This window comes from Epargyreus clarus, unplaced genomic scaffold, assembly GCF_041222505.1.
Source record: "Epargyreus clarus isolate Ecla_fem2 unplaced genomic scaffold, WU_Ecla_fem_2.2 ptg000007l, whole genome shotgun sequence".
NCBI lineage: Eukaryota > Metazoa > Arthropoda > Insecta > Lepidoptera > Hesperiidae > Epargyreus > Epargyreus clarus.
This window is the reverse complement of record NW_027332215.1, coordinates 11,256,861-11,270,581: the sequence shown is the minus strand read 5'-3', so window position 1 is coordinate 11,270,581 and position 13,721 is coordinate 11,256,861. Positions and strand designations below refer to the sequence as shown.

Sequence of the window (13,721 nt, the reverse complement as noted above, 5' to 3'; positions counted from 1 at the left end):
TTAGGATTAGATCCACGTCCATCTAATGGTTCTCCATTGTATACGCCGCTTAAAGCATTTCTTACAGCTTTATCATTTCTCCGATTGAAACCCAACGTTTCTAAAAAAAAAATTTTGCAAACCTTTAATTTTGTCCCTTTATCTTTAGACAAAAAGTACGTGACGGTGGTGTTTCTATCTATTTTTCGATTTTCTTTAACAGTCTTCCTCTTAGGTTCTTCTTTAGATGTATTATTTCTTATAAAATATTGTTGATCCTTCCAAGATAGTTTTCTAAAAAACTTATTGAGATCTTTTCTTTCATCTTCTGTGAAACTTTCATGGCATTTCTTTTTACATAATTTTATATCACATCCTGGTTTTAATTTATATTTAGATTCCATGTCATTAAGCTTTTTAAGTTCCCGCCTCTCTGCTACTGATTGATCATACTTCTTACGTTTCCTAGGGTTTCCTTTTTTAGTTAAATCTTGTGGTGTGTTTTCGTCATTACAACATTCAGGCGATTCAGGCACAGTTATATTACGAGACTGTGAATTTGGGATAATATTTGATGAAAAATCTGAATCATTGGAATTAGCAGCGGAAATTAAATTTGGTGGTACATAATCTTTATCGAAAACTGAATCATCTGAATCGAAATCTAGTTCTCCGTCTAAGTTACACTGTAGGTTGTCATAAATTGGTATACTTTTGTTTGTTTCCGGTAAATGTTGAAATAGATTATCATTATTAATGTCATGTGACTCTTGGTTGGAACTCGTTGATGGCTCCAACAATGCCAGTATTTTTGAGGACCGACTGCAACTCATTCTAAAAAATAAAAAAATAAACTTTTTTTAATGAAAGCGACCTTGTTTGTTTATTTCTTTATATGTTGTTACAAAATAATTGCAAGATAAAACTAACTCGTAATAAAATTAATTGTAGTAGGCATTACTTTTCGGAACCTACAAGATTAAAAATATTTAGTTTTTGGCTCCGATTAGTTTTAGTGTCAAAATGCAGTGTGCACTAAAATGAATCAGAGCTAAAAACTAAATAAATATTTTAGGTTAAAGCAAATAAGGTGAAAAAGTTGTTTAAATACAGCTTTACGAAAACTTACCTTAGGATGCGAATAATAATTACACGTGTTGAATAGTCGCGACGTGCGCGAACGCAACGTGATGTCCTCTTCGATGTTTAGGCGCAACTGCCGATCGGACTCACAACTGCGACCCCCACTCCCCTCCGCACAAACATTGATACTAAGTAGAAAAAACACATCTGCCACTTGCGCCCTGCCTAATTTTCTTAATACTAAAATGAAAAAACGTATCTGTGCAGAACTGACTTTTTTACTTAGTATCGTGTAGAAACGTTTTTACATTTTAGGATCAAGTTAATATTTTGGAAGAAAGTAAGACGCTTCAACGTAAATGCGTTTTTTCAACGTAGTAAAAACCAGAAGCGGTTTTTTATTTTAGTAATACTTTCGATAATACTCAAATGCGTCCTATTTCATAATCATTAACAGGGTTCCAGTTTGGAATAGAAAAAATTCAAAAATACCAGCAGATGCGTCTTTTTTTACTGATTCCGAATATGTACATAACTCAATTTTGGCAAAAGTGTTAGATACGTCTTTTTTTCTTATGACGGCAGTATAGATGTCAACTGTTATCATTAAAATGAAAACTATTATGAATTCTAAATATGTATCGGACATTATAAAATTTATAAATAAAAAATATTTCTAATTTTTGGTAACGAAGAGATCGAAATTTGATATTTTCTGATAGATTTGTGTGAAGATAGAAAATTTCCAAAGAATAAGGTATAGCCAAAATGCTCAAAAGAAGAACAGACAGATTTTGATAAAAACTAAAACGGAATTATTCTGTATTTTAACATTTTTCTTAGCCCAGAACCAAACTATGGAAAGGAACAATTAATGACAAATTAAAGAGTTAACCCTATAGTATAAGTCCGTCACAAGATATCCCCGTGTAATCGGTCGTGTCTCCCCTGCGCCCCACATTAGCGTAACTGACCTAAACCGACCTCCCTCTAGCGAAGGTGGACGGTATAGGGAACGGGCAATGGCGACCAAAGCTATCCCTCCCTTCCAACCCATAGTCTTCTTGTCCCAGCTGAGCCTCAAGCTCGCCACCAAAATCCAGTGAAGCTGTGCAGGCCGCTAGAGTCACTAGTAACTACACATATAAAAAAAACTATATAAATATATCATTATTAAACCTTGATTGATGACACAGCGAAGTATACTCATAATTAAAGGCGTAACAAGCGAACAAAAACCGCAATATTTAAATAATTGTTCTTAGAACCATTTCTAAATTCATTAAAACCAATTCAAAAAATCTATTCCAATTCAATGACATAAAAATTATCCTTAGGGAGCGTTTTTTAATAATATTCTAACTAGAATTTCTATATAATATTAATGATGTTCAATAATATAATAGGACTATCCGTCGATTTTTTTCTTATCTAATCGTAGAAGTTTAGTTACTATTTAAATATGCCTCGTAACTCGCCTCGTTTTTCAATGCTTCCTAAGAAAAAATGCACCATGTATATTATTTCATTGATAATGATATACATGAATTATGTTGTGAGTTATTACAAGGAGTCTCTAGCGGACTAACTGGGGGGCGGAAGGGTCAGTCCACCCCGGGCCCACAGTACAGTTGCTGAAAGGATCGTCCTAATCTAACTGTGAAATGTCTATATAAATCGGCGAAAAAAATGTTCGCCGGAATCATACGTATTTGTCGGCGAATAAGTCTATGAACATTATTTGTAATTTTGTAAAATCAAATCAACTTTTTACACTGGTGGCCTCCATTTAACTTTCCGCCCCAGGCCTCCGACGACCTTAGTCCGACACTGCAAGGTCTAGTAGATTTTGATCTAGGTCTGTTAAATGTAGGTATATTTAGGTATATTAATAAAAAAATATAATTGTAACCACTAACATGAGAGATCACTTGGTATTTAGTTCAATCGAGTGATTATAACCTTTTTAAAAATTCTTTAAATCCATTTTTTATTAGAAATAACGCTATATTTAAAGAGTTCCCTTAGAGGCAATACAATTTAAAAACATATTTCATTCAAAACCTGCTTACTGATGTTACCACCCTCGGGTCTCAGGATGTAAAGCAATTATTATTCTTGTTTCTAGTCAATGAGTTTGCGCCTAGAATAACGGCATATGATAAAGAATATAAAGTGAAACGATCCAATGATGCAAATATATGTGTTCAATATGAAGCTAATCCACAACCTAATGACGAATGGGTGGTTAATTCCAAAATAATTAAAAGATCTAAGCACACTAAGCCATCGATAGATTCACAAAGTGCAAGTTTAGTTATTAAAAAGTTGGAACCATCTGATGCTGGAGTTTACAAACTTCGCTTAAGAAATAACTGCGGTGAAACCGAAGTGGACATTAATATTATTGTTTTGGGTAAGCATTGTATGTGGCTTCAAATGATTGTAATGGCGATAAATGCACTTAATATGACGTAGCTTTTTTAAACCGCTTATTGTTAGTCAGTTTTAACGTCAGCTTTTTTAACTAAATTCAACTTAGGTAATTCGCCCTTAAATGCTAACTAGTAATTCATTTTACTAAGGCACAAACTTTTTCTTGTTTGAAAATTTTTATTTATAAATAAATAAAACAAGGAGCTTATATTTTTGTGTGTTAAGAGGCCCTGGCATCATTTAAGATGCCCTTGCTTAAATATAAACAAACCTAACTTAGCAAACGTTTCACATACGAGTGTTATCAATGTCCTTTGTAAATCTTTGTTATTATTCGTTACTGCCCCTGAATTTTACGTTTTTTTTTAAGTTTATTTAAGTAAACATTACGAATATTGGCAGAAAAATATGATTTTCTTTTATTTAATTATAGTAAAAGCAATGAAAAAATCTGCAGCCTATATATCATATACCAATAGCGTGGATGGTATATTACATATAAAAAACCGAATACAAAAATTTAAATATGTTTTAAACGCTGTTATACGATACGTTGATACATCTTTGCTGTAAATTATACTTTATAAATCATGGTAAATGTATGGTGATAAAGGTAGCAGACGTCACAATATCTTTGCATTTGTAGCTTCCAACAATATGACATCCGACAAAAAATAACTTAATCAAGTACAGTCTGATTACCGCGCCAGAAAGTATCTTCGCCATGGTACAGAAATACCAAACGGTACCTCTGCTAATCTAATCTAAATATATAATCTAATCTAATTTAGCAGTTAGATTGGTCTGATAGAACTGTGTATTTTGGTACAAAATTTAACATTTACATAAGTAATATCTGTGCTTATTTAAATGCATGTACATTTACAACTTACAGTCGATTTACGATGAAGCACATCTTACAGTCATGTTCTTATTTATTAATTTACTAAATATTTATTCATTTTAATATTTGCGGTTTATTTTAATATCTTGTTTATTTTTTCTTGCCTAATGCTTTGAATAACGACGGTATTTGAAAACTGCTTTTATTGCATTTACTATTAATAATATGTATGTATATATAATTTTACAGATCTACCAGCCCCACCTGGCAAACCAAAAATCTTGGAAATAGATCAAGATTCAATAAACATACTTTGGGATGAACCGCTAGATACTGGAAATTCAGACATTATTTGTTACATCGTTGAATACCAAGAACAAAATACATCTGAGTGAGGATCCTTATTTATCTTATTTGACATATTTTTAAGCCAATTCAGCATTTTTATATTATTTTGAATCCAATTAACAGAAACAGTATGTAACATATATATTTCTTTTGACTTTTTAGATGGTTATCTATTGAAAATGTTCCAAAATCACAAGTTTTAATACCGAATTTGAAAACAAACGCCTCGTACAGATTTAGAGTATTCGCTGTTAATGAAGTGGGTATGAGTGAATCATCAGAAATAACAGAATATATTCAAATAAAGAAAGAAGTTATAACAGCGGCGCCTACAGTGTTGAAGCCGCTAAAAGATGTCGTCGGTGAACCAAATGAAAATGTTGAACTAACTTGTGTATTCGGAGGTATGCCCGTACCTAAAATCACCTGGGTTAAGGACGGAAAACAATTAATAAGTGAAAATGCCACTTACGTTAATAGAGTGGCAACTTTGACTATACACTCATCCAAAACTTCAGAGGGAATTTATAAATGTGTAGCTTCTAATGAACATGGAGAAGTTGATACCTCGTGCAGTTTTGAGATTCAACAAAAACCAATTATAAATATATCAGAAAAGGACATAAATCAAAAATGCAAAGTAGGAGAAAAATGGTCTGTCACAGCTGCAGTTGAAGGAATACCAAAGCCACAAATCAAATGGTCTAAAAATGGTACTACTATAGAAAATTCAAAAAGTATCCAACTTATGTCAAAAGACAATATGTATACGATCAGCATTGCTCAGTTAAGCCGTTCACATTCAGGCAAATACACAATAGAAGCTCAGAACAAAGCGGGAACTAGTAATCTAACTATTTCTCTTAAAGTTTTTGGTAAGTTATTTTGTATAAAATTAGCATAATTATATAATGCATTTCTGCAAACATTGAATATAATTATTCAGACTCAACTCAGTAAGTCAATCAGGATACGTTTGGTCAACTACTCTTATCGAATAAATATTGGAATTGAATCTATATGAGTGTAAAATTATGTTTGCAATTAAATTCATAATAAAATGACGTTAATGCCCGGTATTAATAACATTGATGATTATCTATCTTTTGGAAACGACACTAGGTTATGTGGTTTTTACCCACTGAACACCCCTGGCGGCCATCCTCAGTGTTATGTATATATATGTATATGTCATAACTCAGTCCATCGCAGTCCTCTGAGAGGGTTGCTCTTGGTCGGCAATACTCGGGAGTGCTTTCTCTCAGTGTTTACGACAGTATGCAGCCACACATACCGTCGTCCCTCCCGGAGTCGCTGGCTGGGCAGTTCAAGCTCCCACATGCCCTTTTAGTTGTCTCTTACAATAGGCAGGGATTACCTGTCTGGTCCAAAAGAACAGACATATTCAATTACCTACTAAAGATCGAAATTTGCCAATGCCTAGTTTGAAAAAAATTTCAAATGTCGATCGATCGATTTTTGATAACGGGCGTTAATATACAATCATATAAATACATAGAATATCTTGACCTCACTTTTTGATTAATCTGTCATACATTGCCTTCTATTATTAGGAATAATTTTTTAATCAATTTTCAAATAACACAAACATCATTTTAGATATTCCAAGTAAACCAGAAGGGCCAGTGGTTATGAAAGAAATAACTAAGGAATCAGTGACAATAGAATGGAAGCCTCCAAAGGACGATGGTGGTCTTGAATTAATTAAGTATGCTATCGAAAAACACGAACCCGAAACTAACCAATGGGTGAGAGTAGCGGATGTGGACAAAGATGTTGACACATACTGCATACAGCGACTTAATGAAAACTGCGAATATATGTTCAGGGTTATGGCGCAAAATCCTATAGGAATCTCTGAAGCATTAGAAAGTGAACCAATAGTTATTAAAACCGCCCTTGGTAAGTAGAACTAATAACTATTTATTATATTGTCATGCTGATAAAATTAAAGTGATGTATTCGTTTCGTTAAAACATATTCATTGATTATGTGATAGGTAGATAACCTATGTTTTGTTATATTTTTTAATGCAGCTGCCACATTAGACAGAGCTAGTATTTAATAAAATTATGAGATAAGTACTACTTTATTTGAATAAATGTATAATTACATATTCGTCACATCACCTTTAATTTTGAACTTCACTGAAATATCTACATGTATAAAATTGTAATCACGCACCCATAAATCAATTTCAGATGTACCATCACCTCCACTGGGCCCTCTTCGTCTATATGGTATTAACTCCGACTCCCTTACCATAACCTGGTATCCATCAGAAAGAAATGGAGGGTCAGCAATTCTTGACTACTCAGTAGAAATCAAACAAGAAGGCAAAAAATGGAAACATGTAGCAACTGTTACAGAAACCAAGGCCAAAATAGAAAAGTTGAAAACGGGTATTACCTACCAATTCAGGATATGTGCAAGAAACGAAATAGGCACAAGTCTTCCATATACATCCGAAGATAAGATAACAATAGGGAAGACACTGTGTAAGTTTCAATTTTACTGTAATTTATTACGAAATTCAAAAAGTACTTAATCAACATTTTGATTGCATATAAAAAACAGTTATTTATTACTGAAATTTTGAATGTTAATCATAATCAACAACATAATTTTCATAATTTTATTACTTAATACTCATGGGCTCGAAGATCGTCAGTTGAATCAAAAACGCTCTTGTAATGTAATAAATTCAATTTAATATTTCGTCGTTACCAACTCAGTTCAGTTGTTAAACCACTAAGCTGTCACTGCGTAATATGTAGATATATACGAGTGTATATTTTAATTATATCAAAATAATGGTTTCAGCTCCACCATCCCAGCCTCAAAAGTTCATAATAAAGGATACAACATCGCGATCTGTTACTCTGCAATGGGCGGCTCCAGAAAGCGACGGAGGAAGTGTTATAACAAGTAATATACTTATATAATTATATTTGAATCGATAAACTCATGCTCTATAAAAAGTTATAATCGTGCGATGCCGAACATTATGTAGAACGATTATGTTTCTGACCACTAGCGAAAGTACCACTGCCACACCTATTTTTAACGTGAAACAGTTCTAGCGTTCACATACATATGGATGCCGACTATTCTCATAAGTGGCAACGCATCTGTGACCAGCTTCAGATATACCCTGTTCTTTATAGAATTGGTTACATATGTCCAAGCGCGCCACTGATCACTTAACATCAGATGGATTTCATACTCGATTTCCGCAATTGACGCGTTGACACGCGCGACAGCAGAAGCGCCCTTACATATCCTATTTTTTAATCTTAAAATTAAAGGATTTCTTACGGTGTTCCAATAAGATCTATACTACTGCAATTATTCAATTAAACTTTAATTGTATATTTACTGTATTTTTTATATTTATATTATTACTAGCTGACCCGGCAAACGTTGTGTTGTCATATAAATAAAAAAATATTACTACTTAGGGGTATAAAAAATAGATAGTAGCCGATTCTCATACCTACTGAATATGCATATAAAATTTGGTGTAAATAGGTAAAGCCGTTTCGGAGAAGTACGGTAACTAACATTGTGACACGAGATTTTTTTTTATATATAAGATTGAATATGTTATCATTGTGTGTATTTATTACTTCCAGATTATGTTATTGAATATAAAACACTAAAAGGAAAATCGTGGACAAAAATAGTCACTGTAGGTGGTTCAGTATATGAACACTGTATAGAGAACATTAAAGAAAAGGACGAAATAGTCTTCAGAATATCTGCAGAAAACGCTATTGGCGTAAGCCTACCTACTGAATCACAGGCAGTTCAGCTAGAGAAACACGCAAGTAAGTATATGACAGAATATTTATTCTTACTTTGATATGCCAATCAAATTATTAATAGGTACAAAATTTATTTACTATACAGGCAGGTAGGTATAATGTCTATTGTACATATTGAAAACAAAAGGCAAACATAACTCTCAGGAATGTAAAATGTGGCACAATGTTTGCGTTCACTATTACAAATGATAATAACTAACATTTGACATGCTTATATGGCTCATGACCAAAAAGCCAACTATAGGCAACAATTTATAGGAGCTCACTGTACCTATATTTTTTTATTATATTATTTACTCTCTAACTTACAGCTGTACCTTCCCCTCCGACTGGGCCGCTGGAAATAAGAACAATTAACAATAACATTGTAATGACTTCATGGGGTACGCCAGAATGGGATGGAGGAGCACCGCTTTTAGGCTATAACATCGCCATACGCGATGTCACTAAAACTATGTGGATGGAAGTTGGCAAAGTTGATGCGCATTTGTTGAAATTCAATATAAGAGATCTAAGCGACAACCACACTTATATGATAAGAATATATGCACGTAATGAGATCGGGTTAAGCGAACCTTTGGAGTCGGACGAGCCTTTCAAAGTTATTCCTGGAGAAGGTATGATATATAATATATGATGATAATAACAGTAGCCATTTAGTCGGCTTTATAGTAGAATTCTTTTAAAGGAAAAAAATATGTACGTATTTTTATTGGAGTTGCTAAATAAGCTATTATTTAAAAACACGTCCATTAATGTTCCTTAACCTATTGTTTAGACACAACTGCTTTAGTCCTTTCAAAATGCTGATTCTTCTTATTACCTCCGTTCGTAATAAAAAAGTGTGCATTACAGGTTCCCATGCCGACGAGGAGCCAGGCGAGCACACCGAAGCCACAGAGCCCACGTCATTCAGCACACAGACGACCACCTCGTGGCTGCGGGACCACAACATGGATGCGGACATACGCTCGTACGCTCGAGGCTCGCTATTGCGACGCGACGAATACTTCTTTAGAATATGGCACTATGCTAAACAGCTATTCAAGTAACTCAACGCGTCGCAATGCCGTAACTCTAACCTGTGATATTAAACAACAAAATATTTATTGTTCATAGTTCGCGGATAGTACCTTGTCTATGTAACAGACGTAAAATTTTAACAATGTTGTTTTATAATTTTTTATTGCCATTTAATTATTCGATAGTAAATTATTTATTTTAGATATAAGAACATTATATTTATTTATTTGTAAATGAAAGTAAAGAAATTTAAACCAAATTCTCAACCTATTTGGGCCTCATCTGATATTAATGGGAGACGTATTAAATATAGGTGCAAAATATTTATTCGACAAATCAGAGGAGACTCAAATAAGTTTAAATATGTTATATATGTATATAATTTTATAATCATAATTATGTACTAAATAAAAACCAAATTTAAAATTACGTGTATTTTATTTTTTACACATTATTCAATTCAATATAAATTTAGAATAGGTATCTCAAAACAGTTACCTATAAAGTAATGACCGACCGCAATTAGTTTTTTGCATAATGCTATTTTGTATTTACGTCTCATACAAAGTTACGAGATATCCCTTACCTACATTATAACCTTTTTTGTTTACGAGGGGGAAACCTTCAAAAGGTACCCGATGTCGTGGGAGCGACCCAGAGTTATGTGGATAGATTTCATGGATTGCTTTCCGACCTATTTATTTAAACAAAATTATAGTGTTAATGTTAAATATCATTTTGCAAATAATAATGTGTAGAAAACTAAAAGCCAGTCATCAAGAACCCATTACTGTCCCACTGCTGGGCACGGGTCTACTCTCATAATAAGAAGGATAGGGCCATAGTCCACCGCGCTGGCCAAGTGCGTATTGGTAGACTTCACATACCTTTGAGATTTTTTTTACCACGCTTTTATTAGCTTGGGTTGTATGTATGTATGTAACGGAATCTTTGAACTCCATTTTTACCCACTTTGAACGGTCCAATTAATTTAAAATTGTGAGCAATTATCAAAAACCGATGACAATATACGATTTTAATAATTTTATCCCATTCTCCTCATCAGGATCGTCAGGAATCGGGATTAACGATTTTCCTTGTGCGATTTTAGCGTGGTTTTTAGTTTTTAAACTATAATTATTTATAAATCTCTCAGGTGCGCAAGTTTCCTCACGGTGTTTTCCTTCACGGTTTAGCAAGTGATAATTAATTTCTAATACGCACATAGCTTTGAAAAATCAGAGGTCCGTGCCTGGGATTTGAACCGCGGACCCCTCCATCGAGAGGCCGAGTTTCTTAACCACTAGGCTATCACTGCTGCTGTAGCCAGTAAGAATCAATAAATATGTATAATATAGATATAAGTACACACAAAACTAACAATCTTACACGTGTAGTCATTCTGTGTCATATTTTTTGCAATTAATTTTGTAATATAACGGAAATATGAAAAATTAGTAGGTAAAGAAATATATTATAAAAGTTGATAATTATGGATATATTGTATTTTTGGAATCCCTTATGAGCGCAGTAGGTAAGTAATGTTCAACTACAAAATATCTTCTAGCTACTACCTTATAGCTCATTAATGGGACCGCTCCTTGAGTGTTCTGATGAATAAATATTATTTATTTCGTAAAAACACTGTAATTATCTGCGCCTTACAAAAATGACTTAAAATGCGATCGACCCTAACATATGACAAGTACAGTGACGGGTAATATGTTTCTGTAATAAATAAATTGAATTATCTCAATGGATATGAATGAATTGAATTATCTTCTATATTTGCATAAAAAAGCAATCAACGGCTCTCGCAGGTTTTCGCGTCCTGTTTGTAGGTATTTCATCATTGTCACAGTATACGTTTTGTCACATAACATTACTTCTAAGAATTTGATCATTATAAGCGACACTATCAGATAGTGAAATAATATAGAGGTGTATTTTTTTTTTCAAAATGAACTCGTTCGATTCCCGGTGTTATAAGATATTTTAAAAAACTAATGATGCAATTTTAGTTTTTATCAAAATCGGCCTCATAACTCCTTTCAGCATTTTTCGCTAATCCTTATAGTTTCGGATTTAGCCCTGAAGGCCTATTTGAAAAATTCATAATTCATAATCAGATAATTTCAACATTAGATTATCTATTCGTCTTTGTGGATACCACTGCTACGTTGCTACGGTCAGTCTAAGTATTTTTTTTTAATTACCGCAAATTTAAATTTCAGTATTGAAATAATGACCAGTATTAAAATAAAGAGATAAGATTATTTTTTTACATATTCATATAAATACATAGACTTACGTGTCAATCAATCCAAAAATAGGTATCATCATCTTCATCACTTCAGCCTCTACCTTTGCTATACTGGACATAGGCCTCTTCCAAGGTGTGTGTCAACAATCGGTTCTCCGCTGCTCTCATCCAGCCACTACCACCAGCCCTATTAAAGTGGTCGGTAAAGCGTGCCGGAGGGGTCCTACACTAAAAAAGGGGTGACCGCGATTTTTAACACGCTTTTATTAGCTTCACATGTATGTATGTATGTAGGTTTGTGTGTAACTATTCGTTAGCGTTTCGTGAGCGGGCTAAAGTGTGGGTCTTCCGTGACGTCAACCCCGCGATTCATCGGTCATGGGTTCAAATCCACGGTGAAAATTTTTTTTTTTCGGCTAATTTTTTTAGAATAAATCGAATTAAAAATTAAAAATAAATATATTTAAAAAAACACAAAATAACATGGTTGTATGATAAAATCAACTAAATAGTAGAAAATAATTTTCAATCTAGGCATCAATTAAGGTACAGTAAATAGTATAATTGTGAAAAGAGCATGCTCCATTTATCAGTTTTCGAAAAGCGCCCCACACTTTTTCCACTACCCTTCGATCAAATATGTACTTAGATCGTAGCGAAGCCCATACCTAAGTATCACAAAAACAAAACATGGTTCCTTGTTCAATTATTTCACATAAACCTATGACCTAAACATGCCAGAAATGTACGTCGTGCTTAATAATCGCATTTACTGTATTAACTAATAACTACTTTTATAAAATACTTACCTATTTATAGTAAACGTATGTTTTAAATTTAGGTATACCTAGATACACTTTATCAACAGTTAATAATCATTTTTAACTTTTAAATTACTTATAAAGTTAATAATAATTCCTTACACAACTCCACAACAGTCCACAAGATAACATTCAAGAATGTAGTCGTCGAAACTGTCAAACATAATTTCCCGCGCTTTTTAGTTTAGTTTTTTATATATATAAGCGACCATGGCGTGACAAAACCAAAGTTATAGTCTTATAGACCATAGAGCATTATCTATTTTTACATTTTATATTTTTTAAACATCGTAATGAATTAATAGTATAGTATTGTAGTACTTTGCTAATTATTTCAAATTATTTTTTAAATTGAGTAATAATGATTTGATGTTTCTATTTCTTTCAATGTAATTGTGTCTTACTCCAACATAATTAAGCCGACTACAGACTCGCACGAGGTGTTACGCTGAGAAATTGTGCGAGAACCGAAGGAGAATGTGATACCGTTCTCTTTTCTCGCCTGAGGAACCCTTTGAAGCGGGCAAAAATACCGACACCAGTCGGAGAACAGGCGAGCGCGAGAACGAGAAGGCAAGAAAGCTATCACATTCACGATTCTCGGGTGTTCTCGGGGGTTCTCGGCATGAGTCTGTAGCCCTGAGCTGTAGCTGGTGTATGAACCACAGACTGACAGAGAGAAACGATCGGAAAATGTCAATGTCATCACTCATCAGTAGTCCATTGAAATGTACAATTTAAGGACCGAATATTGCATTTATTAGAGGTCGCAATTTTATTTTTAGCAGGAGCGCTGTAACAGCTTTTTCTAATGTGGAATATCAGATTCTTGTACTTCTTGCTTTATTATTTTGTTATCAGCCTTTTTAAGGTCTGAATTATTTTTCAAGCGTTTAATAATATACTGTATAGTTTAATAATGTACTGTATAATTTAACAATATACTGCATTCGACGCAGTCGTTACGTCGAATCTATATTCGACGTAACAACTCATCTGAGATTCTGTTTATAGTAGGTAGAGTAGGCGCCAAACTGCTAGTCTGCTCCGAATATAGAAACGAGTCGCGTCGCAAT

General features: G+C 33.5%; 1 protein-coding gene and 1 long non-coding RNA gene across 13 annotated transcripts in view; one reads left to right on the top strand and one right to left on the bottom strand.

Moving 5' to 3' along the window:
* Positions 1–9,990, top strand: part of Titin2 (titin-like protein) — a 77,188-nt gene extending 67,198 nt beyond the window's left edge. For all 12 annotated transcript variants that reach the window (XM_073074612.1, XM_073074611.1, XM_073074620.1 and 9 more), the window contains 9 exons: positions 3,191–3,478; positions 4,592–4,733; positions 4,853–5,565; positions 6,311–6,613; positions 6,913–7,209; positions 7,535–7,639; positions 8,347–8,541; positions 8,850–9,155; positions 9,394–9,990. In XM_073074612.1, coding sequence (XP_072930713.1) covers positions 3,191–3,478; positions 4,592–4,733; positions 4,853–5,565; positions 6,311–6,613; positions 6,913–7,209; positions 7,535–7,639; positions 8,347–8,541; positions 8,850–9,155; positions 9,394–9,590 — 2,546 coding nt within the window. In that variant the 3' untranslated portion in view covers positions 9,591–9,990. The remainder of the gene's footprint in view (positions 1–3,190; positions 3,479–4,591; positions 4,734–4,852; positions 5,566–6,310; positions 6,614–6,912; positions 7,210–7,534; positions 7,640–8,346; positions 8,542–8,849; positions 9,156–9,393) is intronic.
* LOC140743398 (uncharacterized) overlaps positions 1–12,775 on the bottom strand; it is an 82,294-nt gene extending 69,519 nt beyond the window's left edge. The window contains exons 1-2 of the long non-coding RNA XR_012102461.1: positions 12,634–12,775; positions 11,873–12,052 (exon numbers count right to left, since the gene is read on the bottom strand). This is a non-coding gene — a long non-coding RNA (uncharacterized LOC140743398). The remainder of the gene's footprint in view (positions 1–11,872; positions 12,053–12,633) is intronic.
* Positions 12,776–13,721: the final 946 nt, after the last annotated feature.